The following is a 27,757-nucleotide window of genomic DNA, read 5'->3' as shown; positions in this document are numbered from 1 at the left end:
TGAGTATGTGACATCCATTCGTTCCACAACTTGTCAAACTTCTGAGGACAGCCACGCTTAACAAACACACTCTTCTCCAATATCAACATGTCGTTCACCTTCCTTTCAAACTCTTCAATCGCTGGCGGACTCCCCTGGATCCACCTCTGCGCCACCAGTTTCCTGGCCACATATAACAGTCTTCCCACCGCCACCTTAACCAACTCGCTTCCTCCAATCTCTGCCACATACCCCAGCACACACACCTTAGGATCATTTTGCAACTTCAGCCCCAGCTTACAGTTAATCATATTCAGCACCTCATCCCAATATCTACTTATGACAGAGCACGACCACAACATATGCACCAGATCCGGTCCTTCCTTCATACATTTCGGACACCTATCATCAGTCCTGACTCCTATTTTTCGTAAAAATACTGGTGTTTTATAAACTCTGTGGATGATAAAGAGTTGTGATAATTTCGCCTGCTCACTCAGAGACACTCTGGGAACTGCATCTAATATAGCATCCCACTGATCCTTCGAAACTGCACCCAAATCACTCTCCCACTTTAACATCCGTGACCTAGGGAACCCATCCAGAAACTTATCCAGTAATAACGTATACACCTGTGAAATCAGTCCTCTCCTCCCACCTTTTGAAAGAATAAGCTTCTGTACCACATCCATTTTAGCTATACGACACCCTTTCCTTACCGTGACATCATAAGCGTGCCTTAATTGCAAATACTGGTAAAACCATCTCTTTGGGACATTAAACTCATGCCGCATTTCCTGAAAGGATTTGAATACCGTGCCTTCAAGTAATTGACCTATCCTCATCACCTCCCTAGACTCCCAGTTCCTAAGTCCTGACAGTGAAGTGAACTCTGACAATAGATTATTATCCCATATTGGGGAAAGCTCACCAACACCACCCACACCTCTAAGTTGCTTCACCGTCGCCCACACTTTCTTCATAAGATCAATAATTAGGACCCTATCTCTCCCCCCATGCATTCCCGCCCCCTCTAATATACACATAAGGTCCCGACTACCCACCCACTATCTTACCCTTATTAGTATGATCCCCTCCCCCCAGATCCTAGTTTTAAAAGCGCCTCCAGCCGTTTAACCATTTTAGTGCAGTTGCACCTTCCCCATTAAGGTGCAGCCCATCCCTACTGTAGATCCTGTAACCGACCGGCCCATTTCTCCATGAACCCACACCCTTCCTTCCTGCACCAGCTTCTGAGACACCTATTTAACTTCCTAACCTCCCGTTGTCTCTCTGGTGACGCTCCTGGCACTGGTAGTATTTCTGAAAACACTACTTTGGAGGTCCTGGACTTGAGCTTCTCACCTAGTTCCCTAAAATAGTTTTTAAGGACCTTCCATTTCCCACTGACTTTGTCTTTGGTGCCAATGTGTACCTTGACTTGTCTTCCCCAGCCCCACCCAGCAATCTGTCAATCCGATCCACAATATGCCGAACCCGAGCACCCTTAAGACAACACACTGCATTCATGGTTTCTGTGACAGATGACCCTGTCTGTCCTCCTAATAATTAGAGTCCCTACCACCAGCATCTGCCTGACCTTTGCTGCACTCCTTTTCCTATCGTTCCTACATCAGTCATCCTCCTGGTTGCTAGGAGAAATGCCCTGCTGCAGTGTTGCTGGCCCTGGGCTTTCATACAGGCATATTTCCTAGGGCCTGCTCAGGACTACTCTCCCTGGCACTTTTCCCCTTTACCCCTTCCTACATTAACCCAATTGCTCACCTAATAGTCCTGATCTTGCCCTCCTCTTCCCACCTCCATTTCAATTACCCCAGTCAGTGCCTGCACAGTGAGGTCTAAGCCTTTCTCCAGTTTTGCAATGCTCCTCAGTATTTCAAGCTGCTATTTTAGATCCAAGATCTGGGCTTCCAAATATGCAACATGATTGCATCTAGTGCAAATGTATTCACCCTCAAAAGGCTCTTCAAGGCGCGCATACATCGCATAGGACACATACTTAGTAGCATTGTCCATGGCGCACATGTTTAAATGGGGATGAACAATAAAGAAGGAAAACAGTAAATATGATATAGAATTAGACCCTGTCTGCTGTAGTTGGAGGACTAGCTAGAATTAAGCCAACAACACACAAGGAAATCCTATCAAACCTTAGTTTCTTGCTCCTTGTCTTAAACTCTGATTCTTTAAACTCATTTACCGTATTTTTCGCTTTAAAAGACGCACTCTCCCCCCCCCCCCCCCCCCCCCAAAAGTGTGTGTGTGTGTGAATGGCAGTGCGTCTTATAAAGCGAACGCTGCCATGTTTACTTTGGTGACGCTTATACATTGCGGCCTGTGATGTATCAGAGGGTGGGGGGAGGGGACGGAGGCTGGCAACACTCGCTGCGGGGCCCGATGCAGTCACTGTACTGTAATACGTGGGGTCCCGCTCACAGCAATTTTCATATGTACAGTCTATAATCTTCAAGCAGTGTCTCTGCTTTAAACTAGGGCAATCCTCTGTAGTAGTACAACTCACTATGAAAGCGGCAGGCAGGGCGGCAGCGTAACCTTGCGATGCTCACTCATTCACGCTCCTCCTTCATTCATGAAGGAGGAGCAGGAGCGTGAATGAGTGAGCATCGCAAGGTTACGCTGCCGCCCTGCCTGCCGCTTTCATAGTGAGTTGTACTACTACAGAGGATTGCCCTAGTTTAAAGCAGAGACACTGCTTGAAGATTATAGACTTATGAAAATTGCTTCATTACACTCTTCTTTTTTTCTATAACCGTACTCACTATGAAAGCAGCAGTCCAGCCGGCTTGTGACCTCACTCACTCGGTCATGCTCCTCCCACTTCATTAATGAAGCTGGCAGGAGCGTGATTGAGTGACGTCACGTGCTGGCCGCACTGGTGATTTTATAGAGAGTACTGTTATAGAAGAAAGCAGAGCCATTAAAAGATTTTGCATATAAAGTCTACTGTGTGCCCTGTGGTGTAATGGGGGGGGTCACTATTCACACAGGGACAATATACTGTGACACATATGATACTGTGACCAGCATAAGATCATCTTATGCTGGTCACAGTATCATATGTGTCACAGTATATTGTCCCTGTGTGAATAGTGACCCCTATTACGTAAGATGCTATATGTGTATCATCCACAAGTCCCCCCCCCATAACAGTGCGTCACCCACAGGTCTTCTCCCCCCACAGCAGTGCGTCACCCACAGGTCTTCTCCCCCCACAGCAGTGCGTCACCCACAGGTCTTCTCCCCCCACAGCAGTGCGTCACCCACAGGTCTTCTCCCCCCACAGCAGTGCGTCACCCACAGGTCTTCTCCCCCCACAGCAGTGCGTCACCCACAGGTCTTCTCCCCCCACAGCAGTGCGTCACCCACAGGTCTTCTCCCCCCACAGCAGTGCGTCACCCACAGGTCTTCTCCCCCCACAGCAGTGCGTCACCCACAGGTCTTCTCCCCCCACAGCAGTGCGTCACCCACAGGTCTTCTCCCCCCACAGCAGTGCGTCACCCACAGGTCCCCCATTAGTTCAAAAATTTCTTATTTTCCTCCTCAAAAATCTAGGTGCGTATTATCAAGTGCATCTCGTAAAGCGAAAAACTTGGTAATCAGCAGCCACTTGGTACAGCAAGCCTCAATTTTATTTCCTCCGATTATTGCTCCCTAGGCAAAACAAGCCATTCTAACTAATGAAAGGTATTTGGTAATATAATTATAATTTAAGTATATTTAGTAATTTTATTTGATGAATTCCTGGAGAATCCCTTTTAATCTCACAATGTATATGCATAAGTGATGGTCACCTCAGTGTATATTAGCGTTAAACAATCCTTACTAGATATATCAGAACACTTGATGGCCCAAGGATTTTATTATAAAAGGGTTAAAGAACTGTAATATTTTATTGTACGACACGACATGGTTTCTCCCCTCTTCATGTGTGCAAACTGAACTTCCGTTACTAAAAGGCATGATACGATCCCAATAAGTATACAGATGTTTGTATACGGGATACTCATTATCTAACCATCAGACACTTATCTATAAGCAAAATGCAGAGCTCATGTTACCAGGCATAATGAGGGAATCTGTCTATGGGCAAAGTGCAGAATCGCAGTATCCAGGTATAAATGACATATAAAGAGAACAACATTGGGCAGATCAAATCATATAATTCATAGTGGAAATGAGAGCATAATAACAAAGACAAACATTTGTAATGCACTTTTCTCACAGGGACTCAAAGCAGAGATAGTTGTGTGGCCGGGGCGCCTCCCTGGGATGTCAGTGGCTTCCATATAGGCACCCCGACCTCAACACTCAATGTCAAGGTCTATTTCATAGGAAGCTAGTTTACCTATTTTTGGACTGTGGGAGGATACCAGAGTTCTTCCTGTTTTTTGTGGGTTTCCTCTGGGTTGGATATACAAACTCTATGCAGGTCCCTGGTTGGATTTGAACCCTGGACCTCCAGTGCTGCAAGGCACCGTTAGTAACCACTGAGCCACTGTGCTGCCCACAGACTGATTTAGGAACCACCATAATGCAAGTAAGGGCACTCAGATGATCATCAGTCACCATGATTGAGGGCATACAGGGCAAGTGTGCTGTATCATCAGCATTTGGTAAAGGCTGTATTGCACCAGCCGATTGTTGGGCATATCATAGCGCTGATTTCCCTCTGTCATTCTCCCGCCGATTACCCGATGAATGCACAAACGCCTGTTTATTGCGCAATCTCAATCTTTTGGCAGGTTTAAAAATCATTGCTTGCCGGTGTCAGATCATGCTGTCCAATGATGATCTGCTTCTGCTGGCAAATTATTCTGTATGGGCACGAGCGGTGGCATCAGCGATCACTCCTTCCCATACTGAGGAGGAGATTGCTGCATGTTATAGTAGCAGTCTACTCCACTAACAAGCAGACGATTGCTGGGAGGGAACACTTCCTTTCTGACAATTGCCTCCAAAATCTGCAGGTCTAATACAGGTTTTATATACAGTTAATTTAGGGATAATGGGAAGGTACTTATCAATGTGGCCCTAACATCTCACTAGTAGACAGGAGGGTGTCACCCATGATCTATGGGGCACCCACTCTGTCCCGGGGAGGAGATGTACAGGGATATGGGAACCGGACCCCCCGATTCGACTGTACCAGGGATCTAAGCAGATTTCACAGGGCACTGTCATCTGGCTTGGAACGAACTGTATATAATATATTTACACCCTAAAGGGCTCTATTAGTACCACAATGGTAACTAAGCGCCAACTACTCCTTCATGGGGTGGACTCCAAATATCAGCAAGACATGTGGTGTGAAAAAAAACTGTGCTGTCATGAAAAATCCAATAAGGAAGAAATGTACTACTTTTAAGTAGTAAAAATAGAAAATTCAAGAATGAGAAAATGAGAATAAGTTTAACATATGGCTAGCGGAGAGACAAAAATGGCGTATCAAAAGTAAACCAAAACTTTTTAGCTTTAGGCATTTTCAACTAAAACGGTTACTGTGGTGCGTCAGCACTTGCTTATCGCTTTTCTGCTTCTGAACGGCACATCTCACCTGACCTACATATCAGCTGTCTACAGCCAAATTGATTTAGTTTCGCATTTTTGAATTTTTATGGACTAGAAATTGCCAGTAGTGCCAGTGAATTTAATGGCACGTTAGCATTTGCATTGTGTTTGGCCTGACGTGACCTTGCCTTGATAATGAGCTTCTCTGCCTGTGATAATAAAAGTGGACGGTAATTTGTCTTTGCTCCAATTAATTTGCGTGTTCTGATTATATAAACAAAGCACCTTTTACGTGTCAGAAAGCAGCAAACATAATTGTTTTTGAGTCAATTATTGTTTGCCATTTGAAATGTAGATTTTTTTTTTTTACATTAACCCATTAAGGAATAGGCTGTTTTTATAAATTTTTTCATATTGTTTTTTTTTTTTCTTCCCTGCCTTCCTAGAAGCATAGCAATTTTTATTTTATTTTTTGGTGTGAGGTACAAAGCTGGTTCTAGGTTGGTTAGAAAGAGATTGTCATGTACTATATGATTAGAAACAAATGGTATGAGACTGGCACTCGATTATGTGGGTCATATAGAATGTGGCAATTTATTACAACAATTAATCACACTTGAAAGGGTATACAATAAAATACAATTGCATACAATAGAATAAAATCTCACATAAAAAATGGTAATAAAATCAATAATTAATACTGTAAGATGGAACCGCAGGATAAAAACACACTGGCAACACTGAATCAAAGTGTGTGCTATATGTCCTTCAATTGATTGAGTTTATGCGTATGGTTCATAACAACTGGAAAATTCCAGGTCCAACACTGTTTTTTGAAAAGACGGTTACTTCCTTAATGGTCACAATATTCTCTCAGAAGTATTCCCTTGTTTAGGGACAATAAAGACAGTAGTAGAGTCCGAAAAACGGGACCTTGGTATTCCGGTAGATATTAGTATAAACTAAACGTGGTGAGTAAGGCGAAAATTGATCTCTTACCCCTGCTGTATCGGGAACGCCGCTTGGAAATGACTTGTCTCAAGTCTCCACTCACCACCTCATACCGGCGTCTTCTTCCGGGTCACTTGGTATATGTCTTGCGGGACTTGCCTGTTTGGTCCGGTATTGCTTACGAATATTAATTAGAAGATTCTTGTGAAGCGCTTCACGGATTAAATTATCATCGGTCCTCTGCAGTTAGTCAGTGGCCCCAAGGAAGGGGGGAGAGGTCCCCGAAACACGTTTGGCGTAAGTTCACCCCTACAAAGAGAGATCTGGACTAACTGCAGAGGACCGATGATAATTTGATCCGTGAAGCGCTTCACAAGAATCTTCTAATTAATATTCGTAAGCAATACCTGACCAAACAGGCAAGTCCCGCGAGACATATACCACGTGACCCGGAAGTCTCGGACGAGGACGCCAAACGGGAGAAGACGCCGGTACGAGGTGGCGAGTGGAGACTTGAGACAAGTCCTTTCCAAGCGGCGTTCTCTTACCCCTGCTGTATCGGGATCAATTTTCGCCTTACTCACCACGTTTAGTTTATACTAATATCTACCGGAATACCAAGGTCCCGTTTTTTGGACTCTACTACTGTCTTTATTGTCCCTAAACAAGGGAATACTTCTGAGAGAATATTGTGACCATTAAGGAAGTAACCGTCTTTTCAAAAAACAGTGTTGGACCCGGAATTTTCCAGTTATGAACCATACGCATAAACTCCATTAATTGAAGGACATATAGCACACACTTTGATTCAGTGTTGCCAGTGTTTTTTTTTTTTTTTTTTTTTTCCCTGCGGTTCCATCTTACAGTATTGATTTTATTACCATTTTTTATGTAAGATTTTATTCTATTGTATGCAATTGTATTTTATTGTATACCCTTTCAAGTGTGATTAATTGCTGTAATAAATTGCCACATTCTATATGACCCACATAATTGAGTGCCAGTCTCATACCATTTGTTTCTAATCATTTCCTTTACTGATTGGGTGATCAGTTGCAGACTAGAGCACCAGTTCCATACTGTAAAGGAGGTGAGCTATCCACTCCAGTGCTACTATGTACTATATGATGTCTGATTTTTCTTTTTTTTTTTTTTTCCATTAGTCATGAGAGAACCCCTTTTAAAGGTGTTGTCGCTATACCAAGAACGGAACCCCGAAAGTGGTGGAGGGCGCACTGCGCATGTGCAGCCGCCCTCAATTCATTTCTATGGGGCCACCAGGGTGCTGGCTCGGCTATTTCCGTCGGGCCCATAGAAGCGAATGGAAGTGGTGGCCGGTCATACGAGTTGCGTTCTCATTCACTTCTATAGGGAGAACGCTTGGTGGTGGCCAGACCTAAATCCTCCAGTCACCACTTTGCGGGGCTCTGTTTAGGAGATTGACAGGACTGGTCGCACCTATCGGTGGCTTCCATTGACTAGCATTGTGCACGGCATTGGAAGCTAGTACACGTGCAGTGCATGGCACCATACAGGCAGACCTGATTATAGTCTACATATTTAAGATCACACACCGCTTCTATTTATTTTGGAGTATTTTCTGATATTAGATATTTTATATGTCCTATACATATTCTCTCCATAAAGATGCATGGAATAACTGAGCAAAAATGGCTTCTAGTTTTCTTGCTTAAATATTGGTTTCTACGTACAGATTTTGGAGCAGAATATTAGATTTCATTCATAGATGGCAATATCTCAACTGGATCCCATATACAGAGTTGCTTGACTTGGTATAAAAGGGGTTGTCCGGGTTCAGAGCTGAACTTGGACATATTCCCATTTTTACCCAGGCAGCCCCCCTGACTCGAGCATTGGAGCAGTCCATCGGGCTGCTAGGCGGATGCTTCCACCTGGCAGTGAGCCCGGTGACGTTACGGGCACTGATGGGCAGGCTTTAGCGCTGCCCTAGCTTGTAAAACGGCTAGGGCAGCGCTAAAGCCTGCCCATCAGAGCCAGTGGCGTCACCGAATACACTGCTGGGCGGAAGCTTCTGACAGGCAGTGTGTTATTGTAAATAAGAGCCATGACATGCTCCGATGCTAACATCAGGGGGGGCTGCCTGGGTGAAAATATGTCTATGTCCGGGGTCAGCTCTGAACCCGGACAACCCCTACTCTCCTTGCATAGGCTTCTTCCCAAACCTTTTGGATGCACTTTTCTTCATTCTTCTTCATTACCCATCAATCCACAATGTCTTCAGTTTGTTACTTCTCTATTTCTTCAGGGCATAGACCTTTACTATTCTGCATGGTTCCTGGGAGGTTTGTGTGTAATATTCAGTAATAACTCAGTTCAACGACCTGTCCTGTGAGCCATCTATACAGATGGCTTAATGCTTTATTCCTGTCCATTCTCCTACCAGATGCCTTCTGGATCCCATCCCAGTCATGCTCGCACATGTCTGTCAGGATTATAATGCCATTTGATATTATAATTCTTTTTAGTTGCTGTGTGTTTTTCTTGGGTTTTCTTTGTGTGTACATACAACTCTACATAGTACTGTTGTTCTGTTAAACCTAGGAAGAAGACCCTGAGTATTTAACCCATATAATATTTGCTTTTTTTTTTTTTTTTTTTTTCCCCCTTTTGTAGACAACAAGTAGAAACATTTGTGTCTTCCTAGTTGCTACTTACACTGATGGATTGCCTCCTGAAGGTGCGGAGTGGTTCTCCAAATGGCTGGAAGAAGCCTCCAATGATTTTCGTTTTGGAAAAACCTTCCTTAAAGGCCTGAGATATGCAGTGTTTGGATTAGGGAGCTCTGTATACAGCAGCCATTTCAACACGGTAATATTTGACTTTTTGTATTTTTTTGTTGTGGTCTTTGTGGGTCTCTTGTCGTTATATATCCCTTTAAAATGGTTCTCCGGGTTATGTTTTTTTTTATTTCTGTCCCTGCTTTGTCACTTAACAGTCTATGGAACTGCTGCTCTAGAGCCACCCTCTGAGCAATGTCTGAGTGTCCTGTGTATTGAGTGAGAGTGGCAGTGCTTCATTTAAATGAATAAAAAAAAAAATTGGAATTTTAAGGGGACATGTCACCGTAAATGTTTTCAAGCAGGAAGTGCTAAGAAGATTGGTACACAGTTGCATGTAAAACAGATTCCGTATAAAGCCTTATTCACACGTCCATGCTCAAATCCATGAGCAGGTGGTCAGTGATACATCCGTGAAGCTGTCCGTGAAGGATCCATGTTGGGTCAGTGTGTCCGTTTTTTGCTATCCGTGTGGCATCCGTGTTTCACTGACACTGAACAGCTGAAAAATAATTTTCAAAGCATCTCTTCTTAATGATCCGTGAAACACCGATTGCATCCGTGGTTTTCACAGACCCATAGACTATAATGGAAGTGATGGATCCGTGAACATGTACAAAATAGAGCATGCATCCATGCTAAAAACACGGATATCTGAAAACACACATGAAAATGAATGGGGATGTGTGCTGTCTGTGGAAAACACGTCCGTGAAACACTGACGTGTGAATGAGGCTTTACCTGTAACTTATTGATAGAAATCCCTGAACTTTTGGGCAGGGGTGAGCGAATCAACTTCGGATGAAACATCCGAAGTCGCTTCGCATATTACTTCATTTGAATTCTGTACAGTATTAGAATGTATTGGCTCCTATGAGCCAAAGTTTATTGCTACGTCAAGTCTCATGAGACTTCGCATAATAACTTCATAAATCAATTTCCACTTTAAAAAAAGTACCACTTGGAACCAAACCCGAGTTTGGGATTTTTTCTTTTTACAAGTTATTATGTGAAGTTTCGCGAGACTTCGATATTTGCAGAGACTTCGGAAACATGTGGAGGACATGCATTTTGCAGTAGTATGAAGCCCATATTATTAACAAGGCTTTTAAATGAATGGGGTTCGGATACAGCAATCTGAAACCGATTTACTGAACCTTAATGCTAATACTGAAAACTTAAGATCGTCCTGAAAAAAAAGAGCCTTCACACAGTTCTGTAGACGTAACCATAAAAGTGTTATGGGGTCAGAATATGGCGACAAAAAAAAGATAAATCATTGAGCATGTGTGACAAACGCTCAGTTCCATCCTTCAGCTGCTACGGACCACGTCTACTGATAGGAGTTGTGACCATTACAGCTGGTTCAGAAAGGGCACACACCCCCTGAAAGAACATGCACTTATGGGACCAAGACTATGCCTTCCGCTGCCAAGTGCTCATGCAGCAGGTCAGCCAGCTTCATGTATGGGAACTCTGCGTCCATATTTGTCCCCCTAATTACCAAAGTTACATCCAGCAAAATGTAGGCGACGTCTGTGTGACGTCTCGCTGCACTGGCAGTTTTCTAATCTTCACTGGATTTATCAGTAGTGCCAGCTTTTAGATGTAAATCCAGGGCTGAGTTGTTACAGTGCAGTGTTGATGTGTGTATAAAGTAGGGCTGCACGATAAATTGAAATAATTGAATCGCGATAAGCGGCAAATGCGATATGGCAATTTGGCCGACCTGAAAATGCCGCGATTATATATAAAGGGGCCCCGCGCACATAACTGCCTTTGCGTGTAAAGTATTTTACTAGTGTGTGAAACAAGCGCTCTCCTATTAATAACAGGTCCAGCCTCTGTGCTCACTGTCACGATGAATGCAATGCACTGCAGCGAACAGCAGCGAGCGGGCCGGCCGGCGCGTGACTGACGTCACTTAATAACGCCCTTGCTTCCTGAAGTGGGAGGAGCGTTACTAAGTGACGTCAGTCACGCGCCGCTCGCTGCAGTGCATTCATAGTGACACTGAGTACAGAGGCCGGACCTGTTATCAATAGGAGAGAGATTGTTTCACACACTAGTAAAATACTTTACACGCAAAACCAGTTATGTGCGCAGTGTAGGACACATGAGGGGGACCAGCATAAGATGCTATATGTCTTATGCTGGCCCCCCTCATGGCCCTATGTGTCATAGCACACATTCCCCATATAACGGCGTCCTCCACAGGTTCGTCCCCCATATAACGGCGTCCTCCACAGGTTCGTCCCCCATATAACGGCGTCCTCCACAGGTTCGTCCCCCATATAACGGCGTCCTCCACAGGTTCGTCCCCCATATAACGGCGTCCTCCACAGGTCCCCCCCCCCCCACATATAACGGCGTCCTCCACAGATTCCCCCCCCCCCCCCACAACTGTCATACCCAGCCGCTTCAGCTGCTCATATGGGAAAATCCAAGCAAATAGACCTCTAGCACAATTCCCTTAAAATATTGCATCGCATATCGTTATCGCAATTTTTAGGGCCCTAATCACAATTGAAGATTATGCTAGCGCTAGTGTACTTATAATCTTAATTTTAGTAATGACAGGAGGCGAGTATTTTGCATTAAACTCTCTTTACTTACTCCACAGCAGTAAAGAAACAGTTAAAACAGTAACCAATCAAAATGCAATAGGAGGTAATATATTCTGAGCCGTGAGACTCCTCCTCCTCTTTCGCATGCGACATCAGAAAAACTGAACAAACTAAAGTCAATGTCTCTTAAACCACGAACCACCGAACGAACTCCTTGTCCTGTAACTGTAAAGCATGACGAAAATCCGGAGTGAACTGTAACCGGAATCAAAAGACCTTCTGTCCGCACTCAGATCTCCGTGAGACGAAGTCCGATCGACACGAAGAAACTCCCTGAAGTTGGACCGGAAACCTCAAGCATTTATACTGAAAAACAATGTGAAATGGGTTAGGAACCGAAACTGAACCTGCTTGCAGGCATGACCCACATAAAATGACAGTAAATGACATCACTTAAAAGGATCTTGGCTGCTAAAACGCAAAAGGGAGTGAAACCATATACTTACCCACGAGCACTTACCAAGGGTGGGAAAGAGGTGGGAAAATACTCGCCTCCTGTCATTACTAAAATTAAGATTATAAGTACACTAGCGCTAGCATAATCTTCAATTTTACCACATGACAGGAGGCTTCGTATTTTGCATTTTTAACGCTGATTCACAAGACACTTAGCCGCCCCCGTGCTTGGACGAAAGTAGAATGTCCTGAAGGTAGACTCCCTCGACCAGTCCGCCGAATGTAGGATGTCTGTCAGAGAAGCGCCTGCCGAGAAGGCCGAGGAAGCAACCGCCCCACGAACTAAATGTGCCCCAAAACAGGGGTCCACGCCCGCCGGAGACAGAAGCCACCGTATCCACCTGGCGAGTGTAGTAGTTGAGACGGGAACGTTCGGTAGGACACCAAAAGCTGTCCCGAGGCAGAAGTTCGAAGCGCGGAAGTGACCTCAATGTACCGAGTAAGGGTAGAAACGACACAAAGTTGCGGTTCTGAGGCAAAGAAGGGATAAAAGACCGACGTAGAGTTGGACTTGGTACGTCTAGACACCCGAAAGGTAACTCCCTCCGGAGAGACCGAAAAGGCGTCGACGTCGAAAGCCCGTACGTTCGAAACTCGACGAAAGGAAACGAGGCAAAGTAACAAAGTCAACTTGGCCGACAGTTGTCTTAGAGAGAGGGAGGTATTAGTTGGCCAATCTCTCAGAAAACGAAGAACCAAGGCCACATCCCAGAGCCGAGAATATCTGGGGTCTGGAGGTCTCTGCAACCTTATACCCCTAAGTAAACGGCAAACAAGTGGATCCCTACCGATTGGGATACCAAGAGAGGGAACGTGCGCCGCCGAAATAGCGGAGCGCACCACGTTGAGAGAACGATAGGAGCGGCCCAAAGAGAACAAATGTGACAGAAAATTCCATATGGCGGTCACAGGTGCCGTAAATGGATCGAAGTCCCGTTCACAGCACCAAGAGGACCAGGAACCCCAAGCTGATAAGTAACATCTTCTAGTTCCAGGAGCCCAGGAGTCCCATATGAGGTCTCTAGCTGCCTGCGATAAATCGCTGGTCTGCCAGGCTCCCCGGAAAGAGCCCAAGCCACCAGAAGACTCTCTTGAGCGGTCCAGGCGCCTCCTGTTGATCTGCCTCCGCCCGTCGCGCCCCAGCCCCAAAGGCTGGCGTCCGACTCCAAAACGACGTTGGGAGAGCTCCCGAAGATGGCTCGGCCGTTCCAACGGTCCCGGGAGAAATGGCCTGAATGGAAGCGGATAGTAGACCTACGATCCGAGCCAGAGTACGGAGTGGAATGGAGAAGCAGCGGATGACTCTGCGCAATTCCTTCTTGATAGCCGCGATCTTCGTCGCTGATAAGCGTAGTGTGCTGGACCTGGAGTCTATCTCGAATCCCAGAAACTGGACAGTCTGAGTCGGGGACAACTCCGACTTCAAGAAGTTCACCACGAACCCTAGGGAGGTCAGGAAGTCGACGGTAAAACGTGTGTGCCGAGTCTGTCCGGACCTGTCGTCGCAAAACAGAAGCAGGTCGTCCAGGTATATAATGCACCGAATCCCTTGAGCACGAAGATGTGCGACCACAGGCTTCAGCAACTTGGTGAAACACCACGGGCTGAACTGAGGCCGAAAGGGAGGCACGTGAACTGCCATGGTCGACCTTGCCACAGGAATCTGAGGAAACGTCGGCAGGTCGAGTGGACCGGTACCGACAAGTACGCGTCTTTGAGGTCCAGTCTCGTGAACCAATCTCCGTCTCGAAGGAGGTCCCTCAGAAGGTGTATGCCCTCCATCTTGAAGTGCCTGTATCGCACGTAGGAGTTGAGCTTTTTTAAGTTTGACTGGTCTGAAATCCCCGGTCTTTGTCTTCACCAAGAAAAGATTGCTGAAAAAGCCTCCCTGATCGTGTGCGGGCTCCACCGCACCCTTGGAGTGGAGGTCTAGTAGCTCGTTTGCTATCAACCTGTAGTCCTCTGCGGAGCAGAGAAAATGATGCGGCAGGATCGACTGGTCTGGACGTCCCACGAAGTCTATGACGTAACCCTGTACCGTCTGGAGTATCCATGCGTCCGACGATATAGCCGCCCAGTTCTGAAATCAAAGGGAAATACGACCTGCTGTATGAGTGAGAAGAGGTACCTGCAACCAGTGACGACTTACCGATGGAGTTGAAGCGAGCCCTGCCCCGGGCACGTGATCCACGACCTCTGTCGGCTCCTCTGGTGAAGGAGAAAGGCTGTCTATAGCCTGTTTCTGGGTAGAACGGTTGAGGCCTTTGAGAACTGGGGCCCGAAGGCCAGAATCGGCTGGCTGCTCGGCCTCTGTGGCGGCCAGCCCTTCCAAAAACACCCCTTTGGGAGTTGGCTCGGAAGACCCGCTTCATGGAGGTCTGTGCTTTGTTAAGCGAGGTAAAGACATTCACATGTCTATTGAGCTCCTTCAGAAAAGTCTCACCAAATAGCTTGCCCTGTGCCAGAGGTCCTAGTTCTTTGGTGCCCAATTCCACCGATTTTCCGTCAAGACGGAGTAATGCTGCTTTCCTCCTCTCAGAAGAGAGGGCTACGTTGGCGTTGCCTACAAAGCAGAAGCACCGTTGAGCCCATTCTCTAATGTCGTGAGCCCATTCACGAACCATATTAGCGTCAAACTCCTCTGATCGCGCTAGGGCATCATCCGCCAAATACAAAATGCGGGAAAGTGGACCAATGGAGTCCAACAGCTTATCCTGCACGCCGTGGAATGCCTTCTCAACCCCTTTGCGAGGGTCCTGACCACCCCTAGACATAAAGATGGTCATGATCTGGTCGAACTCCGGAGTTTGCGCCACGAAGTCGGGTAACAGAAGGCGAGGGCATTCGGATCGTAAACGGTTGCGAATCGTTTTGTCCATAGGTTTGCGTAGCCATAGGTGCATAAACTTTGCGAGGTGATCCGGAGGCGTCCAGTTCCCAGAACGTGGATGACGGATGTTTCTCGGATCGAAGAGACTTTGGCCGGAGGGGTCCAGGATGGTTTCCTCATCCTCCAGCAGTGGCGCCGAGTCGTCGGGTAGCTGGGCGGTTTCGAGAAAGGTGCCCTTTTGGTCACCGGAAAACGCGCCCTCATCTGAGCCCCAGGCGTCCTCCGGAACGTCGGAGTCCGCGGCCTGCCACGAGTCCAGAATATTCATGGACGGAGAAAGCTTATCCTCCTCGTCCGAGGAGTATTGATGTTCAGGCGAGGGAGCGAGAGGAGACGGTTTGTCGCGCTTGGCGGGGGCTTTGCCCCTGTCTGGATTAGCAGAGCCCTTCTCTCCTTTCCAATGGCGTTTTTGTGGCCGAGAGTCGGCACGAACCTGTGACTCCGAAGCCTCGGAATCGTAGTCCTGTTGCGGGACCTCAGCGAGGTCATCTGGCCCATCAGCCGCCGTCAGAATTCTGGAGAAAGCCTTCTCCATCGAGGCAGCAACTGCCTCATTAATCATGGCCTGAAGCTGTGCAGCGTTCTGGTCCATTGTCCAACAACACCCCGGCACAGGGTAGTATAAAGTATATAGAGATGGTACCAGCAGTACCTATAACCCCAGCAGGGCAAATTGGGATTTTTACACTGGGCAGCACCCAGGAATAGAGGATGTATAGAGATGGTACCAGCAGTACCTATAACCCCAGCAGGGTAAATTGGGATTTTTACACTGGGCAGCACCCAGGAATAGAGGATGTATAGAGATGGTACCAGCAGTACCTATAACCCCAGCAGGGTAAATTGGGATTTCTACACTGGGCAGCACCCAGGAATAGAGGATGTATGTCTGACACCTCTGTAGCAGCAGCAATTTCGGGGCGACACCCCAAAGCCCAGGGAATGAACCCTGCAGTGGTGAGGCCTGGACAAACGGCCACAGATTTGAGAGCCCTGCCTGGTCGTCTGACAGGCTTATGCAATCCGAGCTGTGAAGGAGGAGAGACACAGTGAGGGCTCTGACACGGAGCACAATATCAAATAGTAAGAGGAAATGGTTATAATGGACTTACCGCAAAAACCGAGCACTGAGGACATGGAGTCTCTATCCAAAATGGCGGCCACAGTTCTCGCGAGATGCGAGTATAATTCCCGCCGTTGCCGCGAGCGAAAATTGTGCGGCGAAAAAATCGCGGCAAAAAAATCGCGACGCGATATTCGCAGATGGGGTGAACGTTACCCCTTACCATAATCCTTTGGGGGGGGGGGGGGAAGGGGGTGCTAGTAAATAAATAAATAAATAAATTGGCTAGTAAAGCTTATCCTCCACGTCCGAGTGAGAAGGCCAGACAGGGACGGGAGACCAAACTGAGGAGAAAATTTTTTGCTTGAGCCACAAACCCCCCAAAATGTAGTAGTAGACAGTAAATATTACCACAAGGATAGATAGAAAAACATTCAAATGGAAATACGTAACCCCAAAAGCCTTATAATTGGGAGAGCAGAAACTCTGACCTGTCTGTCTGATGGAGCAGTAAAGAAAGAGGAGGAGGAGTCTCACGGCTCAGAATATATTACCTCCTATTGCATTTTGATTGGTTACTGTTTTAACTGTTTCTTTACTGCTGTGGAGTAAGTAAAGAGAGTTTAATGCAAAATACGAAGCCTCCTGTCATGTGGTAAAATCTCACAAAATTTCCATATCGTGCAGCCCTAGTATAAAGCTTCTCGTGATGAGATGTACATTGTCGTAGGATTGATACATTTACTAATGGTTGCTTTGCTTCTTTAACAGGTTGGTAAAAACATTGATAAGTGGCTGTGGATGCTGAGTGCCAGCCGGGTGATGACCCGTGCGGAGGGAGACTGTAACGTAGTGAATAGTAAGCATGGCAGCATAGAAGCAGACTTCAGTGCCTGGAAGGCAAAGTTCTTGAGCAGGTTGAAGGCTCTGGCGAATGGGGAGAAAAAGAACTGTAGTGGTAAATGTAAGAAAGGAAAATGTAAGACAAAGAAGGATGGCACACATTCTGTGGACGAAGAGCAGAGCAAGCATGGAGAGTCGGAACAGGAAGGATCTGAGGTAAATCTGGTCAGATACATCTGTGTTATTAGCTGTTCAATACACTAAACCTAGGGCTGGGCGATTCATTGAATGCATTTGCCTTTTCTGTGAAGCACAATTCAGATTTTTATCAGAATTGTGTTATTAGCCACTTTCCACACGTCAGTGGACCGGGTGCTTAAGGATGGGGCTGCTATGGAGTCCAGCTGGCTGCAGGGAGAAGCCCGTGGCTGGCCTCACCCACTGTTTGGAGAGCAGCAGGTCTGGGCAGGCTCCTCCACAGTGAAGCTGCTGCCTGGTGTTGAGACCACCAGACTGCAGGCTCCTCACTGTGCTGCACACCCTCCCCACCTTGTACAGAGCAGAGAGTCTAGCATGGTGCAGGAAGAAGACTCTCAGTCCTGCCACCATGTCCAGAGAGCATGTCTTCTCACACCTGCTGGGCCACCACCCTGCGCTGTGTGCCTGTTCGAGCCCAGCCTTGGGGTAATGCCAAAGGATGAGGACCTAGGCCACTCTGAGAGTCTATGAGAATACATTAATGACTAGCTGTGCATGTAAATCCCTGGCCTTATCGCCCGGCCCTAATATTTAGTGTATACACAAAGAGACCCATGCCTGTCAGACATCTATGGCATTCCTATGAATATCCCATAAATGTTTACAACAGGATGATGACCCTTTAAGCACTTCTCTTTAACCAGTACATGTTTAACAGGAAGAACTGTATGAGACGACCAGCGAATCCGAATCGGAAGGGGAGAAGGAGCCAGGAAGTGGTGGTCTTATAGATGTTGAAGATTTGGGAAAGGCAATGAGCAGCATGAAGAAAGCTAAAGTAAGTAGCACTGATAGGTGTATGTGATACGGTCATAAAGCCTGACTTGTTGTGTAAGAAAAACGGAAGACCAATATCTCTGATCGCAGCGTTTTATCTATGCAGCCATGGCTATAAAAGTTCCACCTTTTAGAATGTATCTTCACCTATACACCCCACCCCCGTTGACGACAACCTTATGTTATTGAAGTAGAAATGTGATGCTGAAAAAATGGTTATCCCTAACAGTGTTTCACAACTTGCTTTTATTGCTTTGCAATGCTAGTACATATGGTATGCAACCACTGAATGGCTGCAGTAACTGTGTGGGTACAGCATGTCATGGCTGGCAGGGGACTGAAGGAGATTGTAGAGGTAATTGTAGTTTATTTTGTTTTAGATCATTTGCCTTTTCTTGCACAGTTCTTTTATGCACCATTCAGGGGCTAAGGCAACACACAACGTTTTCTGTTGTACTGACGTGTAATGCCTAAGAGCAGTCTCCATTTTAAATTTGAGGAAATGGATTGTAGTACTGGTTTTAGACCACTAGATGCCACTAGACATGGAATAACTGCAGCGTGCTTTCTCAGACGGTAATGGCATTGACTGCATTGCTCACCAGCTAGGATTAGGGCAATATAAAACTGCCAGCAGTGAAATGAATGACTTTCCTTAAAACATTCCATCATCTGAAGTACAATTTGGTTTGCTATTAGTGTGCTGTGACATAATAGTTTTTTTTTTAGCCTGTGCACCAAAGTATGAAAAACATTCAGTATATTGTGCACATTAATTCATCCCAATGTTAATGAGTGAGATACATTAAAAGACAAAAGGTTTCTAAATAAATAGGCAGTCATAGTAAAATGGGATGCTTATAGTCAGTAGCTTGTGTTAAAGAAGCACTCGCAGTTTGTTTTGCCTATATACTGCTGCATAGACTATTAAAAAAAAATGTGTATACCTGTTTTAGTTATTGTGCCATATAGGTTATCTGCCATCTTAGTTCCTTCTTCCCCTCTGATATGCTTCTTTAAGGAGGCGAAATCTGACCACATAGCAGTTGCTCTGCCCTGGATTCTGTCAAAGGGAAGCGAGTGATAGATCTTAATATATTAACCCGATGCTGTTTTTTGTGGGACGATCTCTACTTTTCACTGACAACATTTTGGAGTGTGTATGACTGTTCACTTTGGCTATTTAGACTATTTTTCAGTTAAAAAGTTTGCCGTATGGGATAAATATTTTTATATTTTAGTATTACTGGCGTTTTTGAATGTGATGATGCCTATGTTAATTTTTTTTTTTCCTTCAAATATTTTAAAATTTTTGACTTTTTTTTTTTCCCCTTTAACTTTGCCACCTTAGGTGACTATAAAAAGTAGTCATTAGTTTGCCATTTGTATTCTGTAATGGTATTTTATCATCAGTAAAGGTATTTATCTAAACAAAAACAAAAAAACATGAAAGTTCCTCTTTGAAGAATGCAAAATTCAGTATATTCCAATGCAATGCTGCCACCTGCAGGCCTGTATTAGCATATACCATTGATAGGCCAGAGCCTGCTTGAGGCTCCAATGCCTATCACTACAAGGTAACAGCTTTCCCATTCTCAGCTGGGGGAAGCAGATACTGCAGAGGGAGCGCGCAACTGCTATTGGCACATTTGATCAAAGCATCTGATGGCTTAAATGTCTGCGATTGGTCTTATGGTGACATTAGCTTTGGACCTCACTACCTGAAAATGAATGAAGTACACTTGGAAAACTTTAATGTGATTGAACTGAGATTGACACTGCTAGTGGTGCTTGGTCAATGGTCACACAGCCGAACATGTGCACTCTTTATTTTGGGTTTTGCAGCAGGGTATATGTTGATGCAGGATCACATCAAGGCTACAGCTACACAATGATACTGGTCATGGCCAGGATTGCAGCGTCCTAGTGATCCCATATAAATTAATGGGGGATTACTGTACCAGTCGCAAGAAATCCAACACTGCCGTGTAGCCCTGGCATCTCTCCTTGCTGTCATGCAGGCTGCCACTCTAGCATGGTAATGGTCATACAGATGCTGGATATCCTCCTGTGCTATGTCACTCCAAGCTCTTTTTAACTTGGTCCTGTAGTTCATGGGAGAGCAGTCACACCATCCAATTTTAGACATTCTTGATTGGGAAGAGATCTGGCAGTTGAGCTGGTTATGGAAGCTGCAGGATACCCTGAACATTACTCAACACAGAGTGCCAAATTTGTTTAAATCTGAATTGGTTACTAGGCCAAAACTTCTACTATTCGCGTACCATAGCATTCAGGACTTTGACCAAATCGCTGAAAAAAATGGGCAAATCGCTGAAAAAAATGGCCAATTACAGACTCTTTATTATCACATAGAATTATCACATAGAACGTGGCAATTTATTACAGCAATACATTAATGTAAAATCACATTTATAAACATACAATAAAATCCAGTACTAAAAATAAAATAATATATATAATTGCAGATTATATGCACACTGATGGAAATAGATAAAGTACATATATATCTGGTCCTTCAATTGGATGGATTATAAAATCGCGTATGGTTCATAGAAAATAAGTCCAGGTATAGGACTGGAGAGAATAGACTTGTATACATCAGTTACTTGAATATCACTGCATTCCCTCGATGGTTTTCCCTAAAATAGGGACAGCACGGACTGTGGATGAAGTCGGGGGGGGGCGTTACCTTAGTATGCCAGTTTATGTAGTTGTTGGGTATAGTTGGTGGATAGGGCGTGAAATAGTTCCTTACCCCTGTTGTATTGGGAACGCCACTTCAATTTCCACTCACCGCCTTGTACCAGCGTCTTCTCCTCCCGCTTGGCGTCCTCGTCCGAGACTTCCGCATCACGTGGTATTGGTCTCGCGGGACTTGCCTGTTTTGGTCCGGTCTTTCGCACGAATATCAATTCGAAAGATTTATATGGAGCGCTCCACAAGTTATATAGTCCTCGGTCCTGTACAGTTGATCCGGGTCTTTCTTTATGGGGGTGAACTCTGCCAGATGCGTTTCAGGCACTGCTCTCCCCTTCCTCAGTGGCTCAACCCCCATTGAGATATCACTTCCTTTTATAGTTCACCTGGGTTTGACGAAAATCTGGACCGGAATCGGCTTTTTTCCTATTTCCTGGACATCAATGCGTTTTGTATGCGGTTTTTCATATTCTCTCCATCTGTTTGCGATTAGGTCGTATGCTAAAGGAGACATCTCTGCGATATTGCTATCTCAAAATACACTTGTGTATATAGACATATACAAATTACTATATATTTATTCCAAAAAATATATAAATATAGGTGGGCCTAGGTATAATGCCCGTATACAATTTTTCTTTCAATTGGCCATTTAGTTTTTTTTTTTTTCACTGTACAGCATTCACCATAGGGGATAAATACATTCAGATTTTATTAGTTGTTTTGGGACACCACAGTGCAAAATGATCTTTGTTTTTAATGTTTGTTTTTATTTCTAATGGGCAAATGAGGTGTTTTTGAATTTGTATATTTTTTAAATGAGAGATATAGATTATATATATATATATATATATATATATATATATATATATATATATATATATATATATATATATATATAAAAAGGAAAAATGTGGCAGCACCAAAACATAACAAAGTGACGGGTGCTATGTCCAGGGTTATCACTGCTTACCCAACCTTTGTATGTAGAAATGGACAGCACATCCAATAGAGAAATATGTTCAAAAAATTTTTTTATTCAGCCACAGTGGCACAAGAGGCGACGTTTCGGCTCAAAATCCTGAGCCTTTCTCAAGCTCAGGATTTTGAGCCGAAACGTCGCCTCTTGTGCCACTGTGGCTGAATAAAAAAATTTTTTGAACATATTTCTCTATTGGATGTGCTGTCCATTTCTACATATATATATATATATATATATATATATATATATATATATATATATATATATATATATATATATATATATATATATATATATATACATATACACACACACACACACAATATACAGACTACAATAAATTGCCATTGCAACCTATAGGGTATTCAATACATTCCAATGCGGCAGGTAGCCTCAGGTTCTTCAGAAAGATTGAAGTTACCACAATGTGTGGTTCCCCCAATCGCCTTCTCAGATGCTGTGGTCACAGTTAACCATGGCATCTGAGGGGTTAAATGTCTGCAATTGATGTTCTCTCCAATTGCAGACATTAGGTCTGGTTGTCTGCTGTGTAAAACAGCAGAAACCCAGTGGCTATGGGAGTCATATCTAAAGACTTGTCTTAGATTGGGAAGAGTTAAAACCTTAAGAGAAACAATGTAACAATGGCGTGACTTCCCTGTGAAGACATGGGTTCTCTTAGAGACCCGTTAGATAAAAAAGCGGATGAATTCTTAAAAGGGGCCTGACCCTCTATTGCGTCAACTTGTACAGCCCATTCCTTAATTATTTGGTATTCAGATTTAGAGGACCAAAGAGGAAATCTTAGCAGGGCTTCCCACCATTAAAAAAGCAGCAGACCTTTTAGCTTATGCCTTGGCGGATTCTATTAGGTTAGCAGCTAGACCTTCTGCCCTTGCAAATTTTGCCCCTAGGGCTTTATGGCTAAAGGGCTGGGGTGGAGATTTACTTTAAAAAAAGAGGTTATGTGCCATTTCCTGTGAGGGAGAGTATCTATTCAGTTCTCAGTTAGATGAGCTTTTAGAGAAAGCAGCAGATAAAAAACAAAAATTCTGGTTCAGGCTTTTTCTTCTAGGGGAAATTTTGACCGTCCCTTTCATTCCTTTTAAGGTAGCAGAGAAGGAGATAAAAAAGACAAGGGATTTAAGTTTAGGTCACAAAGGAGAGGCGGAAGGAGTTTTTTCTAAAGTTAATCCTTGAGTGAAAAGAAAAAGTCCGACCAGCAATGATGCCATATTCCATGTAGGAGGGTTAGCAAATTTTCTTCCTGCATGGCAACTAGTTTCCAACAGTACTTGCATCCTAGACACCATATGTCAGGGGTTAAGCTGGAGTTTCGTACTCCACCTCTGGTAAGGTTTGTGGTCACAAAGACTGCTGGAGGGGGAAATGACTCTATAGAACGAGAGGTTCTAGAGTTGATAAAAAGAGAATTCTAATAGTTTCCTAGTGGTCAGGAGGGAGAAAACCAGACTGTTTCTACAGAAGAATTATACATTTAAAAAAAGCTAAACTGTTTCTTGCTCGTAAAAAAAAAAAATATCAAAATGGAGGCCAGAAGATCAGCTATAAATCTGCTCTTTCCCAATTACTTCATGGTGGTACTGGACTAAAAAGAAGTTCTTTTTTCATCTCCCTATTCATCAGGATTATCAAAAGTTTCTCCGAGTAGTGGTAAAGTAAGGCTGAGTTCACACGGGCGTGACTGATTTGTTCAGGATGCGTCCTGGGTGTACTGCGGCAAACTCGCGGGAGTAGGTACCCAATTGCAGTCAGTTTTGACTGCGATTGCGTTCTGTTTTTATCGCGCGGGTGCATTGCGTTTTGCACGCGCGTGATAAAAACCTGAATTTGGTACCCAGACCCAAACTTCTTCACTGAAGTTCAGGTTTGGGTTCGTGGTGTGTAGATGTAATTATTTTCCCTTATAACATGGTTATAAGGGAAAATAATAGCATTATTTAATACAGAATGCTTAGTAGAAGGTCAATTGAGGGTTAAAAAATAAAATAAAAAATGAACTCTCCTCCTCCAATTGATCGCGTAGTTGCCGGTCTCCTGTTCTTTCTTCAGGACCTGTCAAAGGACCTGTGGTGACGTCACTGAGATCATCACAAGGTCCAATCATATGGTCAATCACCACGGTGATGGACATGTTATTGTACCATGTGATGTGACGTCACCACAGGTCCTTTAGCCGGCAGCTCATGATAGAAATAAGAAGAGATAGGCAACTATGCGATCAAGAGGAGGACGGGAGTTAATTTTTTATTTTTTAACACTCAACTGACCTTCTACTAAGCATTCTGTATTAAAGAATGCTATTATTTTTCCTTATTACCATGTTATAAGGGAAAATACAGTGAATAGACTGTCATCTTAGCAACCATGCGTGAAAATTGCACCACATCCGCACTTGCTTGCGGATGCTTGCGATTTTCACTCAGCCCCATTCACTTCTATGGGGCCTGCGTTGACGTGATAAACGCACTATATAGAGCATGCTGTGATTTTCACGCAACACAAGTGATGCGTGAAAATCACCACCGCTCATGTGCACAGCCCCATATAAGTGAATGGGTCAGGATTCGGTGTGGGTGCAATGCGTTCACCTCACGCATTGCACCCGTGCGGAAATCTTGCCCGTGTGAACTCAGCCTAAGGGTGAGTCGTTGGACATCTACAGTTTCAGGCCTTTCATTTTAGACTGTCAATGGCACCAAGGGTGTTCACAAAGGGGATATCAGAAATGAGGGCTCATATCAGAGAGTAGGACATTCTTTTTATCCCTTATCTAGACAATTTTTTTTTTTAATAGTAAGAGAAACACGAGAGTCCTGCAGAAGAGCAGTACAGGGGGCGTCTCAGATTCTGGAGAAGATGGGATGCATTCTGAACAAATTAAAATCAAGACCAGAACCCTCTGAGTCAGCATTTTTTTGGGGTTACTCATGTAGTACAGAAGTGTTTTTTGATGGAGGAGAAGATTGTAAAACTAAGAGGGAAAAATACAGGACTTGACCGAAAGCACAAAGATATCTTTGAGAAAAGGCATGTCGATTCTGGGTAGCCTGACATCTTGCATTCACGCTATTGTATGGGCCCAGTTTCATTCCAGGGATCTGCAGTGGGACTTGCTGGATGCATGGGAAGGAGGCAAAAAATCTCTAGACACAAAGATGGTAATATCGGATCGGACTTTACAAAATCTAAGATAGTGGTTGATAAAGGACAATTTTAATCGGGGGCTCCTTGGAGGAAGAATCCAACAGATGCAAGCCCCTGGGCCAACCAGTCTAAACCAGTCCATTTAGGGTTTTTGGAGGGGCAGTCTGAAGTCAGCCTCCTCAAATATGAAAGAACTAATGGTTGTAAAATTTGCGATGTTGGAAGTTCTCCCGTTAGTATCAAACAGACATATTAGTCATGTCAGACAACAGGACTGCAGTTTCTTACATAAACAAACAGGGAGGTACTAGGAACAGAAGTTTGATGCTAATGACGGGAGAGATTCTCCAGTTAGCCGAACAGAATTGCAGATCCATTTCGGCGATTCACTTCAAGGGAACCGAAAATGTTCAGGCAGATTTTCTAAGTAGTCATTTGATTTCCCAGGGAGAGTGGAGTCTAAATCAGGATTTTCAAAAAGATTACAGACAGTTGGGGGCTCCCTTCAATAGACCTTTTTGCTGCAAGTCAAGAACAAGAAAGTGAACAAATGATTTTCCCTGTCTCCAGAAGGATTCCCATGTGGACTGGATGCTTTCCTCCACAGTTGGATTTTCCTCTGGCTTATGCCTTCCCTCCTTCCCTTGAATCCCAGGGTTTTGCAAAAGATAAGCGAGACTTGCGCAAGAGTTATTTTGATAGCTCCCTATTGGCCAAGTAGGATGTGGTTCACCTGGTTAACAAAGTTGTCTGTGACTGACCCGTGGATCCTTCCAGAAGTCCACGACCTTCTTTCTCGGGGTCCGGTTTTTCATCTGCAGATAAAGGGCCTCCATCTGACGGCATGGAATTTGAAAGGTTCCTTGCTGACCAATAAAGGGTTTTCTTCAGATCTGGTTAATACTCTTCTAAAATGTAGAAAGGTGGTTACAATTTTCATTTATGCCAGGGTCTGGAAAAGGTTGGAGCTTTACTGGTTTAGATTTTAGGAACCTCTCTTCCCCGGCTCCGGTGGGTCAGATTTTTTATTTTTTTTTGGCAGAATAGTACAAAGTTATATATTCTTTTTCACATAGTTGCAAATACAGAAAAACAGTCATATATAACAAGCGCTCGTCAAAGTATTCGTTTTTGGGCAATACCTAGATAAGAGTGACATTTATTATTCCGACCAGTCTAGCAAAGACCTGAAACATCTCAAATATTGCACTTATTCTTATACTTAGTCTCTGCCCTGTTTTAATGAGAATGTGTCATTAGGTCCATGGGTTTCTATTTTTTTTAGATCAATTTCCAGATCTTCACTGAATTTTTCTCCCAGGGTAGCTATAGGGATTTAAATGTGGTTCTAAAGGCTTTAACAAAACCTCCCTTTGAACCTACTGAAGAGATTTCTATCAGATGTTATAATTTAAGCTATGTCTCTTAGTAGCTTTAACTTCGGCCTGTAGAATTAGTGAACTCCAGACCATTTCTATTAGTCCTCCTTATACTAACATTTTAGAGGATAGGGTAATCATCCGGCCTGATCCAGCATTCTTTCCAAAGGTAGCTTCTAAGTTTCACAGGTCTCAGGTGATTACTCTTCCAACCTTTCATGACACACCAACTACAGAGAAGGAAGAGTCTTTTCATTGTCTTGATGTTAGGAGATGTTTGATACAGTACTTGTCCAAAACGGAATTGTAGTCTTTCAGGGAAAAAGTAAAGATCATGTCACATCCAGAAATACTTTGGCTAGATGGATTATGTCAGCAGTATCTTTGGCTTAATCATCTTCAGGAAAGTCTCCTCCAGAAGGCCTTAGGGCCCATACTACAAGAGCTCTTTCTACCTCTTGGGCTGGAAGGGCCTCTGTCTCTATTGAGGATATCTGTAAAGCGGCAGTATGGTCTTCTCCGGACACTCTTTTTTTCAGACATTACTGGTTACAGTTAGATTCTTCTTCTGATTTAACCTTCGCTACTAAAGTGCTTTGGGCTGTCAACCCACCCTAAGGGTCTTCTTGATTGGAGGTTATTAGTATTATTATTAGTGTTATTAGTATTCCGTTCATTCCATAGCGCTGGACATAAGGGGTGCACCTACATAATACAGACAATTGCACTAATCATAAACAAGACGAGTTACAAACTGGTACAGAAGGAGAGAGGGCCCTGCCCGTGAGGGCTTACAATCTACTTGGTATGGGAGAAGGACACAGTAGGTGCAGGTTAAGTTGGTCATGGCGGTATAGAGGCAGCAGGGTCACTGGTTGCAGGCTTCTCTGAAGAGGTGGGTTTTCAGGTTTCTTTTGAAGGATTCCACTGTAGGTGAGAGTCTGATATGTTGGGGTAGCGAGTTCCAGAGTATGGGGGATGCATGGGAGAAATCTTGGAGTCGATTGTAGGAAGAGGCGATAAGAGGAGAGGAGAGACTGAGGTCTTGTGAGGATCGGAGAGTGCGTGTGGGGTTGTATCGGGAAAGTAGCTCAGAGATATAGGGAGGGGACAGGTTATGGATGGCCTTGTATGTATTTGTTTGTTTGTATTTTGAAGTGAACTCCTCCCATATACCGATTGTAGTCGAAGATGCAATCGGGCTTGAGGACCGTTCCCGCGGTACCTCGCACAGGGATAGGGGTGATGCTGTTACCGTGAATTGTGGACAGTACAAAGACATCCCTCTTGTCCT

At 44.4% G+C, this 27,757-nt stretch overlaps 1 protein-coding gene and 1 long non-coding RNA gene across 2 annotated transcripts in view; one reads left to right on the top strand and one right to left on the bottom strand.

The window, feature by feature from the left end:
• Positions 1 to 27,757, top strand: part of LOC122932614 (S-adenosyl-L-methionine-dependent tRNA 4-demethylwyosine synthase TYW1-like) — a 182,935-nt gene that overhangs the window by 24,417 nt on the left and 130,761 nt on the right. The window contains exons 5-7 of the mRNA XM_044287122.1: positions 9,136 to 9,330; positions 17,107 to 17,394; positions 18,095 to 18,214. Of these exons, the coding sequence (XP_044143057.1) occupies positions 9,136 to 9,330; positions 17,107 to 17,394; positions 18,095 to 18,214 (603 nt within the window). The remainder of the gene's footprint in view (positions 1 to 9,135; positions 9,331 to 17,106; positions 17,395 to 18,094; positions 18,215 to 27,757) is intronic.
• The window catches only part of LOC122932615, a 55,610-nt gene continuing 39,845 nt past the window's right edge, over positions 11,993 to 27,757 (bottom strand). Inside the window, exons 2-3 of the long non-coding RNA XR_006388325.1 lie at positions 19,161 to 19,276; positions 11,993 to 12,232 (exon numbers count right to left, since the gene is read on the bottom strand). This is a non-coding gene — a long non-coding RNA (uncharacterized LOC122932615). The remainder of the gene's footprint in view (positions 12,233 to 19,160; positions 19,277 to 27,757) is intronic.

Source organism: Bufo gargarizans, chromosome 3 (assembly GCF_014858855.1).
Source record: "Bufo gargarizans isolate SCDJY-AF-19 chromosome 3, ASM1485885v1, whole genome shotgun sequence".
Taxonomy (NCBI): Eukaryota; Metazoa; Chordata; class Amphibia; order Anura; family Bufonidae; genus Bufo; species Bufo gargarizans.
This window is presented reverse-complemented; position numbering and strand designations above follow the sequence as displayed.